Source organism: Balaenoptera ricei, chromosome 18 (genome assembly GCF_028023285.1).
Source record: "Balaenoptera ricei isolate mBalRic1 chromosome 18, mBalRic1.hap2, whole genome shotgun sequence".
NCBI lineage: Eukaryota > Metazoa > Chordata > Mammalia > Artiodactyla > Balaenopteridae > Balaenoptera > Balaenoptera ricei.
This window is the reverse complement of record NC_082656.1, coordinates 22,167,933-22,195,881: the sequence shown is the minus strand read 5'-3', so window position 1 is coordinate 22,195,881 and position 27,949 is coordinate 22,167,933. Positions and strand designations below refer to the sequence as shown.

The window sequence follows — 27,949 nt, the reverse complement described above, 5'->3', positions numbered from 1 at the left end:
TGTTTATTATTGGATAGCAAGGTCTTTTTTAAAGCATTTTAATGAGTAAGAGACAGAAGTAGCAACTTAAAGCTTTTACTTAAGTGAATTTAAAAACCAGTGCCATAAACTTTTTGCTCAAAAATATCTAGCAAGTAGAGTATTTGAAACTTCATTGAATGGACTCTTAAACAACACAGAAAATATAGAAAATTGATATATTACTGCTGTAAAGAAGTAACCAGTCTCTATTTTTAGACCATAAATGAATTTCAAGAAAAGATTAGTATAAGATCTGTGGTAGATTTTTTTTTCTTATTTGGCAAGATTAATTTATTGTTTCAGTGTTTGTACAACTAGTTGAAGTTAATGTTCTTTTAAAAATGGAAATTTCTCTATGAAGAAAATTTTGACATACATGCATAAAATTACACTACTGTGTTTTCAGAAAACAGAGGAGAAATCAGGATGACGATGATGATGATGATGAAGGTTTTTTTGGACCAGCCCTTCCTCCTGGATTTAAAAAGCAGGATGATTCTCCTCCAAGGTGGTAATGTATACTACTCCGGCCAGTCTTTTCTAGTGTCCGTTAATTCATTAAAGAGTTGTCTGAAATTGTTTTTTAACTTATGTGTTTATATAACATTTGGAATAAATTTGAAGTAAAAGTAACTGTAATTTTAAAATTCATATAAGGAAAATAATTATTTACACGTTTATGACACTTTTATAATTCATAAAAAACTTCCACATCTCTTATTTGATACTCACAAGAGTGTTCTGTGGCAGGCTGGGTGAAACATGACCCTTCTTCCCCATTTTTTTTTAAACAAGTAAGGTTGCACACATAGTCAGTGGTACACCTGGGACTGGAATCCCGGTGTCTGACTTCTAATTCAGATGTCTTCTTAATTATTTATTGAAAGAACAGACAAATCCCTATGTGCCAAGTTACACAGTTAACTTCACCGAACCTCAGATTTGTCATCTGTGGAATAAGATAGCAACACGTACCTTACAGAATTGTCGTGGTGATTGAGATTTCATATTTATATGCATATATATACATGTGTGATTCTTATATAGTGCCTGGCACAGAATAAACATATAGTAAATACTGATTCCTGTCTTCTCGGAATTATAAAATATTTAACTGCTGAATATGAAATTGCACACCATATTGTTTATAATTCATAGCACTGTATCCCAATATGCAGGAACAAGTAGAAAAGGCTGTTGTACATTTTATATTCAGAGGTTATAATCACACTTGTCAGCTTCTAATTTTCATGTAACTTTTGGGGAGTAACTGCCTCTGACTTCAACTCAAAAAACACTTTTTGTTGCGAATGTAGTCAGTTTCTGTAATGGCATCAGCAAGTAAAGGGATGCTTATTATTGAAGAAAAAAAAAGAAGAAATAAGAGGAATAGGCAGTCCACTGCCTATTTTTGTATGGCCCTGAGCTAAGAATGATCTTTAGGGGGTCATTAAAATACAAAGATGAATATGCAACAAAGACCAAATGTGGCCCTCAGAGCCTAAAATTTCCTGTCTGGGTTTTTATGGGAAATTTGCTGACTGCTGGGATATAACATTCCTTTCAAGAAAATAGATTATTAGATACATAGCGATTTCTTTCTATTTTGACAATAGTAAAATATATGTTTGAAATAAACAGGTGGAAGCATATATTGGAGGCAAAACCTCATACACATCCACAGCATGTGCCGTGGTTATGTTCCTTTACTATATTTTAAGATTTTATGTGTTAGTGGTTTTATCCTCACAAATTCCCTGAGGCCAGAGAATTGAGCTGTAATTGCATTTGTAGATCTGCTAAAAACTGTACTCAGAAAAAAACCCATACAGCACTTCCTTATACTTTATAAATGATAACTAATTTGATCTTTCTAACAATGCCACACTTCCGCATTTTTCATTTGCAAAATTGTTTTGGTTCATAGCAGTTTTATGAACCAAGACAAGAGGTTATTAAATGGCCAGGATCAGACCCCAGACCTTCTGACTCTAGTACTGTTTTTGTCCTACTGGGAAACCTGTCTGTAAGACTCTAATTGAACATAGTGCAATCTGGAAATTTCAACTTTGGGCATCAGTGCCATCTTGGTTGGTAACACTTGCACAGGGACATCTCTGGAAAAAAACCAAAGAATGGAGAAACTTAACAGTATGAAAGAGAGTAGAAAGTATCGTTCCTCTTTTGTTTTTTCCATACATGAAGTAGGACTTTTTCTTTTTAAGGCCCAGAATTTAGGCAGTTTTCTCTTTTGAATGGATGTCTGTTCCCTCAGAATGTGGCAGTAGGGCAGCTAGAAAGAAAATGAACTTTGGCATCAGATAGACCAGGGTTCAAACTCCAGCTCTGCCACCTACTGGTTCATGTTGTGCTTGGGTGTTATTTTGCTCAGATAGAAAATGGAGTGACTTATACCAACCAGGGTTTTTTGAAGGAAACTGAAAAGTACACTGGTTGAAATGTAGTTAGTGTACTACCTTTTCCTTTCTATATAGGTCTTAAATGAACTATTTTCCTTCTTATATGCTTCCACATCATTATTGGACTGTTAGTTAGGATGGTGTTTAGGTTTTTATACTGCCTTGGCACACATAACCATAAATTACTAACATCTGTTGTATGCATTTGCTATATATGTCCTTAGAACTCAATTCATACTTAAGTAGTTCTGACTATAAATATAATGCCACTAAGGTATTTTTCAGTGGACGGTGAATATTAAAACTGAAAGCCAAGGCACAAAATAAAAAAGATCTTCACAGGCTTTAGTCCATAATAAGGACTTTTTTTTTTTAAGTTATTATTTTTATTTAACATAGTTCTTTTAGGAAGTGGGTATACACCATTGCCACAAAGATTGAGAATTACTGGTTTAGCATCTAATCATTGGCTAACAAATAGAAAGTTAAAATACAAAAAATTAGATTTTTATTTTTATGATACTCAGTGAAAAAATACTAGGTTATAGAGTAAAAATAATATGTTGAATAAGATTCTCATTTTTAACATTTGTTATTATCTGGCTTTTTATTATTTGTGTGAGCTTTTATTCTGAAAGCTGACTTTTTAAAGTCAGGGAGAATGATAAAGGTACATTTTATTTTTCAGGCCTATAATAGGTCCTGCATTACCACCTGGTTTTCTTAAATCTGCACAGAAAAGTGACAAAGGCAGAGATGATCCAAGACAAGTATCATCGTATTTCAACTCTGAGGTTTGGAACTTTTTCTATTAAAGAATAAGATGTAAGAAACTCAAGACTTTACGTAGGAATAACTACAATCATTTGACTCAATCATATTCAAACTAATTTAGGATTGTAGCTAGGTAGATGAAATCAAAAGCTGTCACAGACCTGAGATTCTGTTAGAAAAATAACAAGGCAAATTACATGTGACAGGGTGTTACCTATTCATGCTTCTCATCATTGAAGGGAAGCTTTAAAGTACTAGAAACTAGAACATGATGAAAAGTTTAAAGAATCACTGTGATTTGATCCAGAAGAGAACAAGCTAAGAAAAATTTTAATAGTGAAATAATTATTATAAAATACTGAAATTAACTTTCTCCTACCCAGCTCTCATACCATTGTATAACAAGGGCACTAGTGGATACATGATGTTTTGAAAAGAAAGAACAAGTAATTTTGGAGTCAAGGAGGAAGCCTATATTCTTACAGAGGGCCAGTCCTTAACAATAGCTGAGATTTGCAGAATACTTTATAATTTGTAATGCATTTTCCCCATATATGCATTTTCAGCTTCTCCAAAGCCTTATGAAATAATCATGATCTGTATCTTAGATGCTAAAAGCCAGAGAAATTGGGTAACTTAACTCCAAATCACACAATTTCTACTTATCAAAAGTCAAAGCTCAAACCCAGTTCTTAGGATTTTATATCACCTGTTCAGTCTGCTAATCTGCAGTGCCTTCCTGTATATGAATTCATATACTCCTGTGCATCTCCACTGAGAATTCAGCAATTCCACTGAGCTTGTTACTAAAGGAAATATATAATGCATAATGCAGTGGTTAAGCTCATGAACTCCAGAGTCATTTACTCATTCTTTCAGCAAATGTTTATAAAACACCTACAGTGTGTCAGGCCCTTAGTCAGAGAAATCAGTTTGACAACAAATTCTGTTGTTCCCACCTTCAAAAACATCCAGAATCCAGCCACTTCTGCTGCTACCCTGATCCCAGTCAACATCATATTTCACCTGTTTCATTGGTCTTCATGACTTAGCCTTTGTTCCTCCGCTACCTCTTCTCAACACAGCAGCTAGAGTGGCCCAGATAAAACAAAGTCAGATCATGTCATTCACGCTCAAAACCATCAATTTGCTCCTCCTCTGTCTGCATAAAAGCCAAAGTCCTTACAGGGCCCTCTGTAATCTGGCCTCCATTAGCTCCCTGATTTTCTCTCTAATTTTGATCTGACCACACTGGGCTCCTTGCTCCTTAAATATGCCAGACAGGCTCCTACTTCTGAGCCTTGATACTTGCTATCCAAGTCTCTCCAAAATGGTTTTCCCCTAGATACTTATGTTGGCTTGCTTACCACCAGCTAGAGTGCTTTTAGCTGCTAATAACAAAAAATCCAACTCACAATGAAATGTAGTCTTAACCTTGTTAGTTAACAAATTGGTTGTTTATATAATTTCCTGGATGGTCTGTAATCTGTATTCCCCAAATAAGAAAAATGTGTTTCATACCTAAGAAGAGGTCTAGAGGAAGGGTCATTCCAGGCTTGGCAAATTCAACAGACTAATGAGACCATCCAGGACCCAGTTTTTTATGTCTTCTCTGTCATTTACAGTATGTTAATTCCTCTTAGGCTGACCAAGTGCTGAGATTAACATGCAGATGGCAGTGTCCAGACATAGGGTCCCTATCCTGTGCCCCCTTTTTAGAGAGAGGAAAACCTTTCCAGGTTTCCTGTAGACCTCTCCTCACATTTCTTTGGCCAAAATTGAATCATATGCCATGCTCAAGCCAATCAGTTGGCCAAGAGGAATGAAACCAAAGTGATTGGCTTAGAATTATCAGCTTTTTTGCCCAGGAATTAGAGAAGGTCCCAGTTTCCTGAGAAGCACGTGGTTCCAAAGAAAATGAACAAAACACAGGGTTCTCTTAGCAATAGAGTAGTTATTGGTTGGAGCTGTTACAATCCCTATCTGAAAGACAAACCACAGCCTAGAAAGATTAAATAATATGCTTGACAATCTTGAGAAAGAAAAACGGAGCTGGAGGAATCAGGCTCCCAGACTTCAGACTATACTACAAAGCTACAGTAATCAAGACAATATGGTACTGGCACAAAAACAGAACTATAGATGAATGGAACAGGAGAGAAAGCCCAGAGATAAACCCATGCACATATGGTCACCTTATTTCTGATAAAGGAGGCAAGGATATACAGTGGAGAAAAGACACCCTCTTCAGTAAGTGCTGTTGGGAAAACTGGACAGCTACATGTAAAAGAATGAAATTTGAACACTCCCTAACACCATACACAAAAACGAACTCAAAATGGGTTAAAGACCTAAATGTAAGGCCAGACAGTATAAAATTCTTAGAGGAAAATATACGCAGAACACTCTATGATATAAATCACAGCAAGATCCTTTTTGACCCACCTCTTAGAAAAATGGAAATGAACACAAAAATAAACAAATGGGACCTAATGAAACTTCAAAGCTTTTGCACAGCAAAGGAAACCATAAACAAGACAAAAAGACAACCCTCAGAATGGGAGAAAATATTTGCGAATGAAGCAACTGACAAAGGTTAATCTCCAAAATTTACAAGCAGCTCATGCAGCTCAGTATCAAAAAAACAAACAACCCAATCCAAAACTGGGCAGAAGACCTAAATAGACATTTCTCCAAAGAAGATATACAGATTGGCAACAAACACATGAAAGAATGTTCAACATCACTAATCATTAGAGAAATGCAAATCAAAACTACAATGAGGGATCACCTCACACCAGTCAGAATGGCCATCATCAAAAAATCTACAAACAATAAATGCTGGAGAGGGTGTGGAGAAAAGGGAACCTTCTTGCACTGCTGGTGGGAATGTAAATTGATACAGCCACTATGGAGAATAGTATGGAGGTTCCTTAAAAAACTAAAAATAGAACTACCATATGACCCAGCAATCCAACTACTGGGCATATACCCTGAGAAAACCATAATTCAGAAAGAGTCATGTACCATAGTGTTCATTGCAGCTCTATTTACAATAGCCAGGACATGGAAGCAACCTAAGTGTCCATCGACAGATGAATGGATAAAGAAGATGTGGCACATATATACAATGGAATATTACTCAGCCATAAAAAGAAACGAAATTGAGTTATTTGTAGTGAGGTGGATGGACCTAGAGTCTGTCATACAGAGTGAAGTAAGTCAGAAAGAGAAAAACAAATACCGTATGCTAACACATATATATGGAATCTTAAAAAAAAAAAAAAAAGGTTCTGAAGAACCTAGGGGCAGGACAGGAATAAAGACACAGATGTAGAGAATGGACTTGAGGACACAGGGACGGGGAAGGGTAAGCTGGGACGAAGTGAGAGAGTGGCATGGACATATATACACTACCAAATGTAAAACAGATGGTGGGAAGCAGCTGCATAGCACAGGGAGATCAGCTTGGTGCTTTGTGACCACCTAGAGGGGTGGGATAGGGAGGGTGGGAGGGAGACGCAAGAGGGAGGAGATATGGGGATATGTGTATATGTATAGCTGATTCACTTTGTTATAAAGCAGAAACTAACACACCATTGTAAAGCAATTATACTCCAATAAAGATGTTAAAAAAAAATAATAATAGTACGCTTGAGGTCACAGGGCTGATACAGTGGCAAATTGAGGCCTTGAAACTAGGTCTAACTCTGCAGTCCAAACTATAAACCAGTAGGGTACGTAATTTCTATTATATTTCTGGATAAAATATTATAACTCACCTTTTTAAAAAAATTTAAATAACTCATCCAGGACACCAAAATGATTTAATACCTAGATTGGATTTAGGTTTGTGATTCTGGGTTCTCTTTTTATTTTAGTGTATTGGGCCTGATTTTGTTTGTTCCTCCATCCACGCATTTAGTTTCTGTCTCCCAATATCCTAAGTGATTTTTATTTCTAAAAGTTTCAGGCATCTACCTTTGTAAAACCATCTCTTGTTGGATGGGAGTGTAACTATCATTAGCTTATCCCATCATCCTAAACTTCAACACTATATTGATATCATGTCTCTTACAGTATTAAAAGTTTATTATGTCTTCTATATCTGCTCGTTTTATGTCACCACGTATTATATTTGTAGGGGGCTCTAAATATGTTTAAGACAATGTCTTTGCTGTCGAAGAGCTTACTGTTGTAGAAGTAAGCTATAAACATTTAAAGTTAGATCATTAGCAGTTGAAATAAAGAAAATAGAGGGGCTGCTGTAGTATAAGTAGAAAAAATACTGGCCCTGATCTTAGAATATTGGAGTCTTAGATTCTAGTTTTATAACCTCAGACAAGTTGTTTAACCTTTCAAAGTAGGTTTCCTCAAAAAGAAAACAGGAATAATAATGCCATTTCCCAGTCTTCAAATGAAGCAAAGTCCATAGTTATTGAGAGAGGGAGAGTGTATGAGTGTGTGTGTGGCTTAGAATAAGCCGCAAGACAATATGTGATTATCTAGTTATTTGTACTAAGAGCAATTGTTATAAGGGTTCAGAGAAGAAACCACAGAAAGTTAACCATTAAGTGGTTAGCAGGGAAAATGTAAAGAACACAAATTAACTTGTCTAATCCTGGTAGTTTGAAAAAATAAGAGGAGGAAGCTTCCTCTCACAGCTGGAGGACAAACATCTTATTGTTGTTCATCTTGTTGTTTATCTTTCTCTCCTTGTTGAGGACAAGGACTGTTTTATTTATTTTTTTATACAGCAGGTTCTTATTAGTTATTTAGTTAATACATATTAGTGTATATATGTCAATCCCAATCTCCCAGTTCATCCCACCCCCACCACCCCCATGCCACTTTCCCCCCTTGGTGTCCATACGTTTGTTCTCTGCATCTGTGTCTCTATTTCTGCGCTGCAAACCGGTTCATCTGTACCATTTTTCTACGTTCCACATATATGCGTCAATATATAATATTTGTTTTTCTCTTTCTGACTGACTTCACTCTGTATGACAGTCTTTAGATCCATCCACGTCTCTACAAATGACCCAATTTCGTTCCTTTTTATGGCTGAGTAATATTCCATTTTATATATGTACCACAACTTCTTTATCCATTCTTCTGTCGATGGGCACTTAGGTTGCTTCCATGACCTGGCTATTGTAAATAGTGCTACAATGAACATTGGGGTGCATGTGTCTTTTTGAATTATGGTTTTCTCTGGGTATATGCCCAGTAGTGGGATTGCTGGGTCATATGGTAGTTCTATTTTTAGTTTTTTAAGGAACCTCCATACTGTTCTCCATAGTGGCTGTATCAATTTACATTCCCACCAGCAGTGCAAGAAGGTTCCCTTTTCTCCACACCCTCTCCAGCATTTGTTGTTTGCAGATTTTCTGATGATGCCCATTCTGACTGGTGTGAGGTGATCCCTCATTGTAGTTTTGATTTGCATTTCTCTAATAATTAGTGATGTTGAGCAGCTTTTCATGTGCTTCTTGGCCATCTGTATGTCTTCTTTGGAGAAAGAAGGGGCTATTTAGGTCTTCTCCCCATTTTTGGATTGAGTTGTTTGTTTTTATAATATGAGCTGCATGAGCTGTTTATATATTCTGGAGATTAATCCTTTGTCTGTTGATTCATTTGCAAATATTTTCTCCCATTCTGAGGGTTGTCTTTTTGTCTTGTTTGTAGTTTCCTTTGCTGTGCAAAAGCTTTGAAGTTTCATTAGGTCCCATTTGTTTATTTTTGTTTTTATTTCCATTGCTCTAGAAGGTGGATCAAAAAAGATCTTGCTGTGATTTATGTCAAAGAGTGTTCTTCCTATGTTTTCCTCTATGAGTTTTATAGTGTCCGGTCTTACATTTAGGTCTCTAATCCATTTTGAGTTTATTTTTGTGTATGGTGTTAGGGAGTGTTCTAATTTCATTCTTTTACATGTAGCTGTCCAGTTTTCCCAGCACCACTTATTGAAGAGACTGTCTTTTCTCCATTGTATATCCTTGCCTCCTTTGTCATAGATTAGTTGACGATAGGTGTGTGGGTTTATCTCTGGGCTTTCTCTCCTGTTCCATTGATCTATATTTCTGTTTTTGTGCCAGTACCATATTGTCTTGATTACTGTAGCTTTGTAGTATAGTCTGAAGTCAGGGAGTCTGATTCCTCCAGCTCCATTTTTTTCCCTCAAGACTGCTTTGACTATTTGGGGTCTTTTGTGTCTGACAAGGACTGTTTTAAACCCAAGTGCATATAGCATCTAACACAGTCTTACATGAAAACCCTTTAATAAAATGACTTACTAATGGGACTTCCCTGGTGGCTCAGTGGTTAAGAATCCGCCTGCCAATGCAGGGGACATGGGTTCGAGCCCTGGTCCAGGAAGATCCCACATGTCACAGAGCAACTAAGCCCATACGCCACAACTACTGCGCCTGCATTCTAGAACCCATGTGCACCGCAACTACTGAGCCCATGTGCTGCAACTACTGAAGCCCACACGCCTAGAGCCCATGCTCCGCAACAGGAGAAGCCACCTCAATGAGAAGCCTGCACACCGCAACAAAGAGTAGCCCCCACTAGCTACAACTAGAGAAAGCCCACACACAGCATTGAAGACCCAACGCAACCAAAAAAAAATTAAAATATAGTCACTGTTCTTTAAAAAAATTAATTAACTTAAAAAAATGATTTACTAAGAACTACTTGAATTCAATTATTGCAATAATATTGTGTCTTTGGGGTAATGAGAGAAATACTTTGGGAACCAAATTAACTCGTTCAGACCAGTATTTTGTAAGGCTTTGCACAGCATTTCTGTTTCAGTGGACTGTACGAAATCATGAAGGCTGATACAGCTTCCGAGAATGTCTTATTTGTGTGCATCTTATTCCAAAGAGCTCTTTCTGTACCAGGAAAGAAAATGGTTTCAACTTGTGTCATCTCTGACGAATCATTAATAATTCTCTGGAATATTACAGAGAAATTGTGAGGCCACATCTTTGTCCATCAGGAAGAGGACTGAGATGAGTTAATGAGCTCTGCCGTGGACATAGGGAAGAGGTGGGACAGTCCACCGCCCCTGGGTTTGTCATTTTTGTATGGTGCGCTTGAGGAAGGCACAGGAAAGGTGCTCAGTGATTAGCCAGCAACACAGTGTTTGCTTTTTGTTCCGTTTCTAGGTTATCAGTCACAGTTAAATTTTAAGTAATTTAGGATCATCTTCTTATTTCAGAAGGAAACAGGTAGCAGTGAAGAGGAGGACATTATTGGGCCGATGCCTGCCAAAGGACCAGTTAACTCTAGTGTAACGACAGAGTTTGAAAAAAGGGCCCAGAGAATGAAAGAAAAACTGACTAAAGGAGATGATGTAAGTTTTCAATACATAGTACACTTTTCTCTGAGAAATTGACCAAATATATTAAAAATCTCAATTTTAAAAACGGACATTAAAAAAATGTATATGTACATATGTAAGTGTATAAAAATTTAGGCTCTAGGTAATTCAGAAGCTATAAAAGGAAAAGAGTAGAAATTTTGCCTACTTAAAAATTTCTATATGGCAAAAGAACATTAAGTCAAAGGAACAATAAATTAGATAGAAGTATTCATAACATATATGACCAAAAAAAAAAAAAGTCTATTAAATCCTTTCTCTTAAAGTCTGTTAATTAACTTTCAAGCCTCATTTGGGAAGCATAGTCACTCATACAGTATTCTGCACACATACACACATACATGTGCACACACGCACACATATACACATTTTCCAAGGCTACTTTTTTTTTTTTTTACTTTTCATTTCTCTTAAGGATTCATCTAAACCAATTACAAGAGAGTCTTGGATGACTGAGCTTCCTCCGGAGCTGAAAGACTTTGGTCTTGGGCCCAGAACTTTCAAGAGAAGAGCTGCTGACAAACCTGGAGATCGATCAGTCTGGACAGATATGCCAGCTGACAGGGAAAGGAAAGCTAAGGTAAGAGGGTTTGTTCCTGTATTTTTGTCCATGTTGACTCTATTTTGAAAAAATAGGAGGCAGAATTATTTGAGTACTGTTTTTTAAATTATGATTCCAAAGGGAAAAGATTTCCCCTGAAGGAGAGTTAAAAGGAAGTGACGCCAGTTGCTTCCTGTGTATTTACTTACTATTTCCCAATAAATTGTCTCATCTAAATCTCGAGAACCTGGAGACATAGGTTTACTGACCTCATTTTATGAAGGGAGACACTATCCTCTATGAGGTCACCTTTTCTGGAATTAAATGCTGGTAAGTCATGAACAGTAATTCCCTTCTAGACCTTTCTGACTCCAAATCCCCTGGTCTTTATACATCATACTATCTCCATGAAAATTTCTTTTAAAATGTCTTGAACAGGCCAAGGCACAGATTAACCTAGCAAGTTAAGTGATACATAGGGACTATCTCTCAAAATAACAGTAGCTCAAGTGCACTAAACTTCATATTACTGTCAAGATAGGCAAAAAGCCCTTTCATTAATACATTGAATAATTTATTTAAAAAATACCCACAAAAGTATGCATAAAATATTATTGTTAGATTTTCTTTTCTTGGATCTCTCCATTTATTATGAAATATTCCATTGTAAGTTAGGGGTCCAAGAAGTATCCTCAGCACTAACTCCTTAAATTCACTCCATCCCAAAGTTTCAGTTTCCTTGAGATGTCCCATTCCAATCTTAAATGCTTGACTGATTGGCACCTTATGATTATAGCTTTATCAGTTCTGACTTAAATTCACACCCCTAACTCTGTTTATGTTGTTCATCAGTACCTAGAATTATGAGGATTTCCATCTTCATTCTATAACTGTAAATTGAATATCTCCTCTGCCAGGTATTCTGTTTGGTAACAGGTAATAGAAAAAGCTCCTTATGGCGCTTTCATTTTAGTGGAGAATTGGTTGTGAAATAGTGTCATTCTTAAAATGTGGATGATATGTGGCCATCTCCACATTTTAGCAGAATATGTGGCAAAATCATAAGTTCTCCTTTGCCCGGAGTATTCAAGGAAATCTGAGAGTTGTAACAGAAAGGTGAGGTAAACCAACACACCTGAGGGCAGAAGAGACAACGGAAGATACAGTATAGAAGCGAGCCACACGCCGTGAATGACTAGTGTTGGAACGCCTGTCTGCTCTTTCTTAACTGGTCTTTTATAAAAATAACATACTGACATTTTTTATAATTTAGCCTTTAAGATTGTCTCCAAAAAGACATTTAATCCCCTTGCTTACATGGACTTTTTATTTGTGCTTTTTTCAGTCCTTGTGTTCCTCATTATATGTGAGTAGATGTCTAGCCTACAGCCAGATATGCAGGGAGTCTTCCTCAAAGAAAAATACCACAGAAAAACAGAACAAACAGAAACTAGCCAGTATAATTTGAACTCAAGTGATTTTAGGCCCTGTGACTGAACTCTTTAGATCTGGTCATTCTTTTCAGGGCTGAAAGTGTTTTGTTCTGTGTTTACAACAGACTCCCAAAGGGATGACTAATACCCCTTAAATTTTATGTGACACTGTATTACAGCATATAATACCACAGACTTATATTTGTGGTACAAATTATATAGTGTCACAGAGCTGTCCTGTATAAAGGTCATGGCTAATTTTTGAGTTTTGTAACAGATCTTAGTCAAGTTTCCTTTTTTATCTCTCTCCAAATTACCTTTTTGTAGATTTTCTCCACCACTTCATCTTACTTTTTTATATTTGATTCCCCAGCATTCATCTCTCATACCACTAATGTTCACACATTCACTTAACCAGCATGCCCAAATGAAGAAAGATTGCTTTTTAGAAAGAAATGGCAGTGTTATGCATAAATTAATTGAATAAGATCTGTTAGGTTCTCATCTCCCAGTCTTGACTAGATTTACTAACTCTTAACTGGTCAGGTTTTCACCTCCGTCTTATCAGAACATCATTTTTTCTCTTAATATTTACAAGTAAAAGAATCTTTCTGGGGAAATTTTTATGGAAAAATAAGAAATGAGCTACTCCTATGTTTTTTAACATACTTTATTAAGTACAATGTTGTTTTAGTCCATCATTAAGATAAAAATGCCATGGGGACCTCGTTGGCTTTCTTAAGCAAACAGCAACAGTATAAAAACATGCTTTGAGGAAAGTGGTTTTCAGCTGATTTTATATGGGCCTTCTTCTTTCCTGGTTGGGACTATATTCTCCAGAATACTTTTTTTTTTCCTTCATTTTATTTGTATTTCATTTGTGTGTGTGTGTGTGTGTGTGCTATGGTAAGTGGTATTTCTTTTTAAATTTCAAATTCCAGTTGTTCATTGCTGGTAAATTTTGTATGTTGACCTAGCATCCTGCAGCTTTGTTACACTTATGCTTACTAATGCCAAGAGTTTTTTAATAGATTCTTTGACATTTTCTACATTGCCAGTCATGTCCTCTGTGAATAAAGATAGTTTTAGTTTTAGTTTTTCTGTACCCCATTTATTTCTTTTTATTTTTTTTCCCTCAAGAGTGCTTTTCCTAGCTTTGAAAACAGATAATATAAGATCTCTTTTTAAGCCTTATTTTCTCTTCTACATTTCATTATTGTTTGTCAGTCTCATCTCTGCGTTTGATAAAATCCAGTTAGTTGATTGGTTAGAGGTTTTTTGGGGTTTTTTCTTGTTTTCAGGCAAATGTTAGAGTAGAACACTAACAGATACCTTATCAAGTATATTAACATTTCTAGTGGGAAGAGATTCAACAGGCCTGGCTTCATTTAGTCTCCTATTACTCAATCTGAGTTAAAATAATAGTATTTCCTTTTTATTTTCTCTTAATTATATGGTTTAGTAATGTGTTTTCTGTGTTCGTTCCTCAGGAGACACCAGAAGCAAGAAAGTCATTCAGTAAGAAGGATGAAGAACATATATTGACAGGAATGGAAAAGAGATTGGCCGAGCAGGTATCCGCATACAATGTAAGTCAGGGGGTAAAATATATGGCCTTTCATTTTTTCCCATCTTTTAATGCTCTTCTCATTTTTTCTCTCTTTCTTGTTTCTCTTTCTTAGTCTTCCTTTTCATCTCAGTCTTTTTCTATACATCTGTTCTGAAAAATACTCTTGTGTGTATGTGTATGTGTGTGTGTGTGTGTGTGTGTGTAGTCCTTTAGTGTAGGCTTTTTTAATGCATCTCGTAACATTTTCAGTTCACTTTTTACTTAAGTCATATATCAGAAATTCAATTCCTAGAGATGGGTAGCACATGATTATAAAGTAAGAGCCCTACTAACTCCTAGAGAGCCCAATTCATACGTTTTAAATTGTAAGCTGATTTGGAATGTTTGATGTAATGATTTAAATATGGGAGAAAAACATAAATCTATATAAATATAAAAATTTAAAATATGGTTCAATTTAAATTTATAAACTAGTCAGTATTCATTGGGCATATTATTATTTTGTAATAGTCTCTTACTCATAAAAAAAAACAAAAACAAAACACTAGTGTTCCAGCTCAAAGAATAAATGTAAACCATTGAACCCTTTGGTCCCTGAAAGGTATTCAGGAAAATTACCTTCTGTTCCTAGCGTATTAGTTCATGAAAATTTCCATAAGCATTAAAAATATAGTTAGCATGATTTATTGGGCGTATGTAGACCAGTACCACAAACAGTGAAGCATACATGAAACATAGTTGGAAACTGACCAGAAACCCAACCCAAATGGAACGTCTTTGAAAACTGACCAGCTCAAAGTCAAGTCTCAACAAAACTGAAAGAATCACTATCATTCAGGCACCACAAAGAATTTAAGTTAAACTTCAGAATAACTTAAAAGCCCTACACAACTGGAAATTAGAAAATTCAAAATTTAAACTTTACATCAAAGAAGACATGATAATGGAAGTTAGAAAATACCTAAACCTGAATGATAAAAAAATATTCAGTACAACATATCAAAATGTGTGAGATGTAATATAAAGTGGTACTTAGAGGCAAAATTTATAGCTGTAATGAGTTATGTTAGAAAGGAAGAATAGCTGAAAATTAACGAGCTGGGCCTTTTTCCAAACACGCATTTCCTATAAAACTAAACAAACACCTACCCTATGACCCTGCAACTCCACCCCTGGGTGTTTATGTAAGACAGATGAAAACATGTTTTCGCAGACTCGAGCATGTTCACTCATAATAGCTTCAAAAAGACTTATACAGGAATGTTCATAGAAGCTTTATTCATAACAGCTAAATACTTCAAGCAACCCAGCTGTCCATCAATAAGAGAAAGAAAAAGCCAAACTGTGTTCATGATAAAATACTACTCAGCAATAAAAAGGAACAAATTACAAATAAATGCAACAACGTGGATTAATCTCAAAGTCATTATGCTGAGCGAAAGGAGTCTTACTCAAGACTTCCTATCCAAGTACTACTGTATGATTCCATTTACATGAAGCTCTACAATAAACAAAATGAATCTATGATGGGAAAAAAATCAGAATAGTTGTTGTTGGAGTGGGATTGTGGAGATGGACTAGGAAGGGGCATACAGAGCTTTCTGAGGTGATCGAAATATGTTCCAGAAATTGCTAGGAGTTTGAATTTTAAAACTCAGTGAATGTAGTATTAAGATTTGTACATTTCATTGTATGTAAATTTACTTTAAAAGAAAAAATTGTAAACAAATATTGAACTCTAGTTAGTGAAATCATGCTGAAATACTAGGGATACATGTAACAGTGTCTGCAATTTATTTTAAAACACATCCAAAAAATTAGGGTTCTAATCTTATGCTGAAATTTTGGTTACTTATGAGATATAGTTTTCAAAATATTAATATAGTCTTAAGACTAAACCATCTTATAACTCTTAGTATTGATAAATTGAACACTCTTTAAAATATTACCATGAAGGCAAAATAAAAACCAAACAACTAGAATCTTAGCATGAATTTTCAAAAACTGCTGAAAAACTAGCCCATTCAAAATAAATTGCCCTGGCTTTTTGTAAATTAATATAAAACCTACACACTTTTGTTAAATGATTAAATTTGGTAAATCAGCAAACCAGTCATTTAGCAAATTGATCTCTACATGAATTGGCTTTTGGTGTGACTTCTAGTTACTTACTTAAACCTTATAATGATCTATTAACAAAAAATTATTATTAATGATCTCTCAACTGTCAACTCTCTCTCAACTTTGATTTTTTTTCACATTGGTCTTTTTTTTTTTTTGCATTCAGAACGGCTAGACATTTAATAACTTCTCAGCTGAGGACCGTTTTCCATCTTTTTTCCAAAGGGCACAAGCTGGCAGCATTGCCACCCTACTGGATACTGAGGGACAGGGTAAAGAGAGTGAGGAAGGGCTATAGTGCCCTGACTCTCCAGCCCCCGTGAACAGGGCTTATTTTCTCATTCTCACTTTCCAAATCTGTATAATGGGAATAATAACATTTAATTTATAGAGATGTTGTGAGGATTACAATATAGCATGTGCTCAGTGAATTGAATACTTAACATTTATTGACTGATTTTTTTTTTTTTTTTTTTTTGGCTGCATTGGGTCTTTGTTGCTGTGCGCAGGCTTTCTCTAGCTGCAGCGAGCGGGGGCTACTCTTCAAAGCGGTGCGCAGGCTTCTCACTGCGGTGGCTTCTCTTGTTGCGGAGCATGGGCTCTAGGCGCATGGGCTCAGTAGCTGTGGCTCGTGGGCTCTGGAGCGCAGGCTCAATAGTTGTGGCTCACGTGCTTAGTTGCTCCGTGGCATGTGGGATCTTCCCGGACCAGGGCTTGAACCCATGTCCCCTGCATTGGCAGGAGGATTCTTAACCACTGCACCACCAGGGAAGTCCTTTGACTGATTCTTACGAACCCCGCCACACTACTAAATCCTTTGTATTCATTAGATTACTTAACTCCTACCTCATCCAAATATTTAGACATTATTACTATTATGATTTATTATCTTACAGCTGAGAAATTGAGGCTTAAAAAACTTGCCTAAGGTCACCAGTGTTGAAAATGTCAGCACCGTCATTGCTAACCAGATTTTTCCAAATGCAGAACTTTAGTTCTTAACTGTTTCTCTATGCCATGTGTATTGATAGGTTATTTTTTCTCAGCAACATTTGATTTTTTTTCACCTCCAGGTTTCATTAAAAATAAAGAATTCAAAAGCACTTAACTTGCAAATCAATTTGTTTCCTAAAGACTTTACCAAGATTTATGAAATGACCAATTTATGAAATGAGAGGGATTGAGAACATGGAAATAGTGCTAATTCAAATAAATATTTACTAATACAGCATCCAGATAGAGCTCAATTTATAGGAAATAGCAACCACATAACTTAACTGATAAAGTCAGATCTCATTGTCAAATCAGACAGATGATTGAGACCGACTTTCTGTGAGAAAGTCTGACTTCATTTCTCTGTTCAAATAGATGTGATTATGATCATTCCTATGACACTTCTGAATTGTAACGTAGGTCGTAGGTACCATGAGTTTGTCTTCTGATAAAATAAGATGCTGCCACCTTCATCGTTTCTTACCAGTTATTTTGCTCTTACTGAGCTCTCCTCATGTCTTTGCTCTCAAATATATTCTCTGACAGGAGGCAGGGCCTGGAAGAGATGTGATTGTTAAGCAAAAATTGTCTTTTCTTTCATTGCCCCATTCTGCAGTATATCTGCATTCAGAACATTCCAACAAGAGCCAAACTACCCATTCCGAAAGGACATTTCGCTCTTCAGAGAAATATGTTTGAGACACAAAAGGACACAAAGCCTCCTGGGTTTACAGTTCCTTGATTAGAAGAAGTTTCATTCATACAGTATTTCAGGTTTTTATTTGATGCTCTGGAGACTTCCTGTCCAAGACAATATTCTGTAATAAGATTCTGAAAGGCCTCTCCTTTGTTAAATGGGAAAGGGCTGTAATGAAAGGGGAGACATCCTCACGGGATGCATTACCAGGCAAGTCAGCTTTAAGTGAGGCTAAGAAGTTGAGAATCATGGGTAGGTAACGTTGAAATTCTCCATGCCTCCATACCCTGTGGAATCCACTCCGTGTGGCCCCCAAGGATACATATATTGCAGTCTGATGGCTGCTGGTCTGTACTACCTGCATCTACTCCTGCATCCCACTCCCTGCTTCTCCAATCCAGGGCTGTTCTGTCTTTTAGTTTAACCAATACCGAAAGGTCTGTAAAGAATCTCTAATTTATGCAACCAGTTGACTTTGCTCAGACCTCATCCTACTAGATATACTTGAAAATGTGAAACCAATAGATTGTAAATAGCTATACTTCAATTTAAGAAAAAGGAAAAGAAAAAGAAAATGTGAGCACCTACCCCAGCTAAAAAGAAAGAAAATGAAGGAGATAAAGCTGAAAGGACAAAAATTCTCTTGGCATACAGACTATGCCAGCTTTTCCTGCACCGGCCTTGGATTTTGTCATCTCTGTGCCATGGTTTTTCTGCTTTGCACTTGCTTTAGCTTCAGCCTGGCAGTGCCCGTCTCTTCAGTTCCACCCTTTCAGGGTTCACGGAGCAGCCCATCCATGAAGCTTTAACCGGGCTCCCAAGTGAGAAAATAATTGCTCTTCTTTCTCACCTGTGTTCTTGGTTCAGACTCTAATGTTGACTAATCACACAATGATTTTCATGATGGTTATTTAAACATTAGTTTACTCTCCATCTTGCTCTTTTTTTATTGTGTGGCATATAGTTGGTAGATACCTTCATTTTGGTCTAATTGAATTTGCCTCTGATAACACATTTTCTTCAGAGATGCTGTCTTAGATTTGGAAAAACCTATTGGGTTTGTAAATAGCCCTCCTTAATGTTTACCATTACTACTTCATTCTTTTGTTTCATGATTATATTCTGTCAATGATCTATATAAGATTTTTCTTTCTACTGTCTTGCTCTCCCCAGGAATCAAAAAGGTCAGAATCTCTTATGGACATTCATCAGAAAAAACTAAAGAGTAAGGCTGCTGAAGATAAAAATAAGCCCCAAGAAAGAATACCATTTAACCGTGATATGGATCTCAGAGTTCATCGGTTTGATGAAGCTCAGAAAAAAGCCCTGATAAAGAAATCTAGGGAACTAAACACCAGGTTTTCACATGGCAAAGGCAATATGTTTTTATAAGTAAGTATATTTCAGTGAGGTATATTTTCGTACTGATAAATTTGAACTTTTCTAAATACTCATATATAACTGTGTGTAAAAATTTATTTCCTTTTATAATAAAGTAGATTATAAACCTGCAGATCTTTATTTTCTAAGTAAACTGTGAGGTTTGAAAATTCAGCCTTGTGGGATAAAAAATGTTGTATACTGGGAAAGTAGACTTGTCCTCATAATAACCTAACAGGGCATTACTATTCAAAATGCTAAAATAAAAGCTTTTCATTTGTGAGACATGGCAAAGGGAAGTGTGGTTTGAAGCTTGGGTAAATATGCATGCTTTATTAAAGAATGAGGTTTGCTAGCAGTCTTTTTATGTTAAACAAGATCACAAAAGATGTTCATTGCTTTTGAAATGTTCTCTGTAAATTAAGGTTCAAAACCATTACATCACTCATACATAGCCCGAACTGACAAGGGTTCGTAATGGTGATTACATAAAAGCTAAGGTTGCTTCTTAAAATCTTTGTGATTTTTAATTGTATGAAACCTACATCAATATTAAAATGTGACTTTCAGGGAAAATACGGTTAAAGTGAGAAATATTTTCCAACTTACTGAATTTTCTTATTCTTACTTCAGGGGGATTTCCCTGTGCAATGAAGAAGAGTTGAAGAATACTCTTTTTTTCTGTCTGTCCATCTTTCTTCCTTTATTTTGAGTTTCTTAAGGTTAGAGGATTACTTTAGTCTTACAAACCACGCGTCCTTTAAAGTCACATGGAAACATGAAATCAGTGTGTCTTACGTAGAGTAGAATTTTATGTGTCTTTGGCTTCTGAGGAAATGTGGGCTTTTCTTCAAATGATTTTTTTGAGGATTCCCCCCCTCCCCGCCACTCCCTGATTTTTGTGCTGTCTCACAAGTGCCCTGTTAAGATCTGGTCAGGACCATCCACTGAGTCTCTCCCACAGCTCAGACCCCCTCATCAGATATTATGAACTTGCCCTGAGTGAGTGTGTCGGGTCCTCACAGTGAATCCATGAATTTGAAATTGTTTGGGTTTCCCTCTAAACTGCAGCCAGTGAATACACAACATTTACTTGAAAATAGAGGGTATGGAGGTTTTGTCCATTTTGTTATCAATTTGCTTGTTGTGGCAATCAGGGCTTTTTATTTGTGGTTTGGATTTTTTGGTTTGTTTGTTTCTAAGTCAGAAAGAGGGACCTCTGCATTATTTCATGTGCTAAGGAAAAACTATTTTGATTTTTCCAACTTCAGTAAGTATTTCTAGGGAAGGCAATCTGAGGGACAAGAGAACACCATTAACTGTTACCAGTGTGAAGTCTGAGACCTGGTCTCTGTGATCTCCACCAAAGCTTTCTAAGTCTTTAACCTGCTTTGGGATGATCTGACTTGATTCATTTATATTTAACATGCTTTAGCTAATTTATTGGGGACAGATTTTTTATATCAATCATAAGTAACTTTTTAAAAAAATCGAACTCATAATCCCTGAATACAAAAATGGAAATGGAAACTGTAATCAAAACCACCCTGATGTAAGCTGGACGAAGTGAGAGAGTAGCATTGACATATATACACTACCAAATGTAAAATAGATAACTAGTGGGAAGCAACTGCGTATAGCACAGGGAGATCAGCTTGGTGCTTTGTGACCACCTAGAGGGGTGGGATAGGGAGGGAGGGAGGGAGACGCAAGAGGGAGGAGATATGGGGATATATGTATCTGTATAGCTGATTCACTTTGCGATACAGCAGAAACTAACACACCATTGTAAAGCAATTATACTCCAATAAAGATGTTAAAAAAAAAAAACAAACACCGATGGAGTATTGTAAGTTTGTGATGCTTTAAGCACTGCCCCTTAAGATATTAAACAAAACTCTGAATAGTTAAAGCTTAAATTCAGATTCTGGAAGTTATGTTTCCTTACAGATTAATCCCGATTGCTCTGCTGGTTCTATGCTCTAGTTTTGATGAAGCACACGGTTTTAATGAAAAAAGATGCTGAGTCCTAGCTCATCTAGGCTTCATGAAAATTGAGTGAACTGTTCAAATTATGTGACACATTTTTCTCCTGATCATAGAAGTACAATGATCTTCCATTAACAGTAACCTACTCAAAGAGTGTTACTATTTATAAGATTAATTTTTCTCCTAAGCAAATTGAAAAAGTCTAAGCAGATTGAACAGAGCTACCTTTTGACCAAAGGTATCATTTTTAGTGGATGATGTTTTCTGAACACAATACTTTGTACAGGAGCATCTATTACTTTCATTAATTTTGTTATGATTTTTTCCCCTGATGAAAGGAAGAAATGTTTTCTAGTTCCTCATCCTTATGTAAATTCCTAATATATATTTTTGAGAAATTTTGGTATTTTTAATGTAAAAGTGTCATCTTTGGATACTTACTTTTGCTTTGCTTTCCTCACCTGAAGGTAGATAGGGATATTTCTCTAGTACGTATTTACTATTTCTTCCATCACCCTTGGAATGTCTGTGACCTTAACAAAAGGGAGAAAATATTAATACTTTCCATGAGTGACCACCTTACGTGGTACCTCAGGTCTAATGCTCTTTCATGCCACCCTGAGGACAGTTTTAACGAAATGTGAGGCCAAGCCAGAGGTTTTTGCCCCATGGAGAGACCAAACCCAATATAACAACATTGACAATAAAATATCTGAACAGGATAGACAGGTGGTCTTCATTTTATTCCCTTCCCTCTTCCAAAGCTGCAAAAGTCCTGGTAAATCAATTCTCCTCTCCATTTGGCAGAAAATTGGGATTGTTGACATTTTCTGCTAAAAACTTTTAAATTTTCTATACTTCTTGGCCAAATTTTGTAGAGCTGTGACCTCTTTTGAAACTCAAAAATGAAGAAGGAAAAAGAACAACACTAAGTTCAAAGAGGGGAGCAGACATTTTAACATTCTTTACTGTTTGGTGAAGGTGACATTTAAGTTCATTGTCCCTGAAATTATATGATTTTGTTCAGCTCTCTAAATTGTCATCTCAGGTAGATTTTGATGCTTCAAATAATGACAACATTACTGGTAAATAAATGGCTTTAGCAAGTGGGGTAATTGGGAGGGGAGACAAAAGGTGAGAGGCGGTAGCTACACCCATAATAAGGCTGTCTCATCCGATAAATTTTTTTGTATTGGGAAAAATATCGTAAATTAAGCCCTATGCCAAAAAGAGAAAGAAAAGAAAAGCTACAGTGTTCTAAGAATTTTTTATCCTGTTCAGATGTAGCAGCTACTTGACATTTATCACTTGAACATTTTATGGTTCTTTGAATTACTGATATTTTTTTAGAAGTAAGGTTGGGCTTTAGATGGTACTGAGGCCTACCTGCTCCAGAATAGATTAACAGTTATCCTATAAATTATTTGATCCTGAAACATCTTGGCACTTTTTGTATCTTATATAGGGTGGATAATGTTAACATTGTATATTACTTAGAAACGTATGATTGTGGGAGATAGTTTTTAGACTATTTACAGGAGCCCTTATCACTTCTCTTCACTTTTTCCATAGCAATGACAAGTATTGTTCACAAAAAACGGTCTCTGTTGAGTTGTATACCTAAGAGGAAGAGTCAACATGGGGGAAGTAGCTAGGATAGTACCCATGTAACATCAGTGCCAAGTCTTCTGCTTCAGACTGTTAATTTTTTTACTTTGGCTTTTGACACCATCATGTGATTTTAGTCTGCAGTTACAAAAGGTCATGCATTTCCTGTTATAGGAGAGGTATATTTTTTTGCAGCTTAAATATTTAACCATGACTAGAGTATGTACAAAATTAAAAAGCTATACACTGCCCCTTTCAATCTTTTCCTTTTGCACTTTACAATTAAAAGACTGTTTTTAGAAAAGAAGAATTCCTGAGGTGTGATTTTTTTATGTATGAATAAAGTTGCATCTATATCTGAGAAGTTGTCGTCTTTTATTTTTGTTTTGTTTCTTTTAATATTATTAGCTTATCTAAAGCAGGCAATGTGCATAAAGAGAATATCCTGTAAAGATTTATTCTAACCAACCAGATCATTGTGGGCTGTTGTGGGTTAAAAAAAAAGTCTTTCACTCCAACTCACTTGCCAGATTTTCATTGTCCCAGTATAACTACAAATATAAACTATTTAGAAACACAAGACAGACAAATTGGAAATGCTCTTAAGAGCACCATGGCACAAGAGGGGCTGGCACTGGATTTGTAACCAATATTCCATTTTTATGTGACAGTTGGTGGGTTTTTTCTGAATTGGTTGATTATGAGATTTTACGGTTTTTTGTTTTAGGGGTTTTTTTTTCCGTTTTTCTACTTCTCAAATTCTTTCAGGAAGCATGTATTCTTTTATAATTCCAGGGGAAATGAACCTCTTTTTTTTTTTAAGTCCCAATTTTGTATTATATAGGATCAGAGTTAGAAACTGAATTACTAAGGAGACAGGACTTGGGATTTCTCTCTTCCTTTATTTTTTTTTTAATTTTTATTTTATATTGGAGTATAGTTGAATAACAATGTTGTGTTAGTTTCAGGTGTACAGCAAAGTGATTCAGTTATACATATACATATATCTATTCATTTTCAAATTCTTTTCCCATTTAGGTTATTACAGAATATTTCTCTCTTGCTTAACTGGGGAAGTGACCAGAGAGATGCTTTGCAATACAAAAGCTAAGCATTAAATGATAGGAATCTGGACATACAGGATCCAAGGAAAGAAAGCCCTTGAGTTTTCAGATCATTTCCCTATAATAAGTATTTCTTGAGGAGATAATGTGTTTGTTCATTCAGTAAACATTTGTTAAATACCCGGGTGTGTCCTAGGTGCTAAGAACACAGTGGTGAACCAGACATTCGTAGCCCTCGTCCATGAGAGGAAGTTCTGTGCTAGTCACTACAGAGTGTTCACAGGTAAGTAACGCAGATTCGCTGCCTTGCGAGAAGTGGGAGAGCAGAAGATCTCAGTAAAAAAGACCAAGTAAGTGTATATCATGATGACTATAGCTAATACAGCTGTATGGTATATAGGAAAGTTAAGAGAGTAAATCCTAAGAGTGCTCATTCCAAGGAGAATTTTTTTTTTCTTTTTATTTTGTCGATATGAGAAGATGGATGTTAGCTCAACCTATTGTGGTATCATTTAACAATATGTAAATCAAACCATTGTGCTGTCCACCGTAAACTCATACAGTGATGTATGTCAATTCTCTGTAAAACTGGGGGGGGGGGACGCCACAAACTGTGGATAGTGTTATAAAGAAAACAGGGTAATGGGACAATCCAACAGGTAATTGAGGATGGAAATCCTGCCTGAGTAAGGTGATAAGGAAAATCTGTCTGAAGAGATGTTATTTAAGCTGAAACCTAAAAAAATGACAAACTAGCAGTTTGAAAAATGACTTGTTACCAAATCAGGTCTGGCTGCTCGCTGCTCAGTCAATACTCGAGAGAGAGGCAAATGTCGCGAGAAAGGGAAGCTGCTTTTAATCAGAATGCTGGCAGTCTGGGGAGGTGGTGGACTCAGTGTCCCCCCTAAAACCACGTCCGAAGATTCTGCTCAGCCATGAAAGTTTTTAAACGGAAAAAGGGAAATAACCTCAGTTAATCATTGAGATGGGGGGTCAGAGTCGTGGCCATCCGCCTCTGTGCAGGCTTGTCGTGCAGGCTTATAGATGCTGTCTTCTTCACACAGTTGGCTTCACACAGTTTGTTCGTGAGATTACTGAAGGGGAAGCTAGGGAAGAGATCTGATCATCTGTTAATTACGTTTTCTTCACTTCTACTTGTTTGATCCATGGAAAGAACAGGTTAGGCAAGGTATTGTGTGATCAAAAAATTGAAAGGTAAAAAAAAAAAAAAAAATTGAAAGGTGTGCTGGGACCGGAGTTGAGTAGAACATGGGGCTGCTGGGTTTAAGGTAAGTGATAAGACAAAAGGGGCCTCCTGCAGAGACTCCTTTCCTGCAACCAGCCCTTTCCTGCCAAAAGGTGCTTACAGACTGACCACGTATGCAAAAACCCTGAAGCATTCGTTCTTTGGTGTTTGAAGAATCGCACCAGTGTGGGCGGTGTACAGTGAGAAATACGCTTAGGGTTGGTCCCTGTGCCAGCAGATACTAGGAGGCCCATGTAACTGCAATTAACCTGGTGTTAGAAGGTAAAAGGAGCCTCCCAGAGGAGAGTGACTCTCGGTCAAGTCATAAACATCACATAAGAGTTGACCTGATGCATCCTAACATCAAACATCTACCTTGCTGGCCTTCCAGAATTTCCTAAACATATCTGAATTCATACCTTAGGCCCTTGCTCTGAAAACCTGTATGAATCCTCACTAATAACAGTCATCAGTTATCAGAATATTAGTACATTGAACTCCTGCCTATACTTTATCACCAAACCTGCAATTATTTAAGAATTTGTTATAAATGATTGTTCATTTCCTTCTCTTAGGCCTAATTATTGAGGATTACATACAGCCTTTTTAAGAGCTAAATAACACCAGATGAATTCAATAGATATCGATTGATATCAATCAGTTAATTAATTGATAGCAATTAATCTTTAGAATTCCAGGACATGGCAGAACCTTTTCATTTGGGGACTGGAGAATACAGTAGACCTGTTTCTTAATTTGAGAGCCTTGAACCACCTCCATCAGAATCACCTGGGGAGCTTGTTTAGATGCAGATTCCCAAACCCACCCCTATTGAATGGGGATCTTTGAGGTTACAGTCAGGTAATCTCCATTTTTAACAATTATCCCCTGTGATTGTTTGTGAGCTCAAGTTTGAGAATCACCACACTTATCATATATGTTCCTATAAACACTCCCTTCTCCCTTGTTCATGCGTTCCACTTTCCTATATGAAATATTCTTAAATACATAGTCATTTTATGTTACATGGCTATAATCACCAGTACTGATAATACTTGCATTATGAGGAGTGGATTATCATTTCTTTTTTTTTTGGATTATCATTTCTATTGAGTGAATTGATGCTTAAAAGTTTTCATTCTTGAAACATTTTTTACCAGCCAGGTGCTACAGGGTTTAAGATTATACTGTCAGTGGTTATTCAGTCTAATTTCATTAGACTTTGCCTTCTCTTGGGCACCTTTTAAAATGGGAGAGTCCCTGGGAGCAATAGTTAGGTTATAAGATCCTTGCCCCTGGCTGCCTGGGGCCCTGTGAGATCACTGAATGCCCTGGAAGTACAGAACATTGAAAGGGTGAGGGGGCTCAATGGGATGCTAAAGATGAACTTCAGAGTGGGTGCCTTGTGACTATTTTCCTTGGGGGAATTAATCAGTGAACGTTACTGAAGTATTTTAAAGTCTTAGGTAACTGCTTTGGCAGCTAAGGTATTATTTGAACTAAGCTAGCAAATATACTTTTAGATATCAGTTTCTGCATTTGCTAATAAAAGATGACTATAGATAATGGCAAACAGCAAAGGTACATGATTGTATTAAGACTGAAAAATGTCCAGAACCTAAGCTAGAATATTGAAAAGCATTTTGAAGCTCATTTTCAATTCTCTGATCACCTCCTTTCCACTGTGCAGCCCTTTATAGAACTTCCATTTGGTTTCCTTAGGATGGGTTAATGTTGGCTGAACAGACCATATGATCAGGTATTTTGTCCTAAAGTTTTCTCTTTACATAATCAGCGCTCTGAGATAAAAATAAACTTGCTCCTTTTATCACTGGACAGAAAAGAAGAAATGGAGTTGCCTATGAATATAACTTAGGATGATTTTTATCTTTTTGAGTAATGCTGAAAGCAACACATCTTGCTCTCCTAAGAATACATAATACTGTAAAACCTCATCCACACTACGCTTCAAGAAAGCAGTTTATTAACCTAAGGTTGCTACTTTTTACAGCAGGTACAGACATAATTAATTTGACACTGGCCAGAAAAATCAATCTAGAAATTGTGGCAAATTTTCAGTCTTCATTTTAACTGGATACTTTATGGTCTTTTAAATGTCTTTTTTTCCCAACAGCCTGTACACTGGTTAATAAAATTGTCATACTTGGAAACTGAGACTCTTAGAGTTAAAAATGTTTGCCAGTCAAACTGGTTTGTCAATAAAGACAAGATTAGGACTCACCCTATCAATGTATGTCAGTTGACCCATTCATAATACTGTGGTCCTTCTAAGAAAACATGAAAAGATGGATTCAGAGCATTTCCTTTTACCAGCTAATCATAAAGAGCTTTTTAAAAAATCATATTTCTTTTTTTTAATAAATTTATTTATTTTTAAATTTTTGGTTGCATTGGGCCTTCATGGCTGCACACAGGCGTTCTCTAGTTGTGGCGAGCAGGGGCTACTCTTCGTTGCAGTGCGTGAGCTCTAGGCACGCGGGCTTCAGTAGTTGTGGCACATGGGCTCAGTAGTTGTAGCTCATGGGCTCTAGAGCGCAGGCTCAGTAGTTGTGGCACATGGGGTTAGTTGCTCCGTGGCACGTGGGATCTTCCCGGACTAGGGGTTGAACCCGTGTCTCCTGCATTGGCAGGCAGATTCTTAACCACTGCTCCACCAGGGAAATCCTTATATTCTTTCTAATTAG

General features: G+C 36.5%; 1 protein-coding gene across 1 annotated transcript in view; it reads left to right on the top strand.

Annotated features, from left to right (window-relative positions):
• The window catches only part of GPALPP1 (GPALPP motifs containing 1), a 29,984-nt gene extending 8,346 nt beyond the window's left edge, over window positions 1–21,638 (top strand). Inside the window, exons 3-9 of the mRNA XM_059903097.1 lie at window positions 428–529; window positions 3,130–3,235; window positions 10,441–10,575; window positions 11,018–11,182; window positions 14,067–14,165; window positions 19,131–19,349; window positions 19,971–21,638. Coding sequence (XP_059759080.1) covers window positions 428–529; window positions 3,130–3,235; window positions 10,441–10,575; window positions 11,018–11,182; window positions 14,067–14,165; window positions 19,131–19,349 — 826 coding nt within the window. The 3' untranslated portion in view covers window positions 19,971–21,638. The remainder of the gene's footprint in view (window positions 1–427; window positions 530–3,129; window positions 3,236–10,440; window positions 10,576–11,017; window positions 11,183–14,066; window positions 14,166–19,130; window positions 19,350–19,970) is intronic.
• Window positions 21,639–27,949: the final 6,311 nt, after the last annotated feature.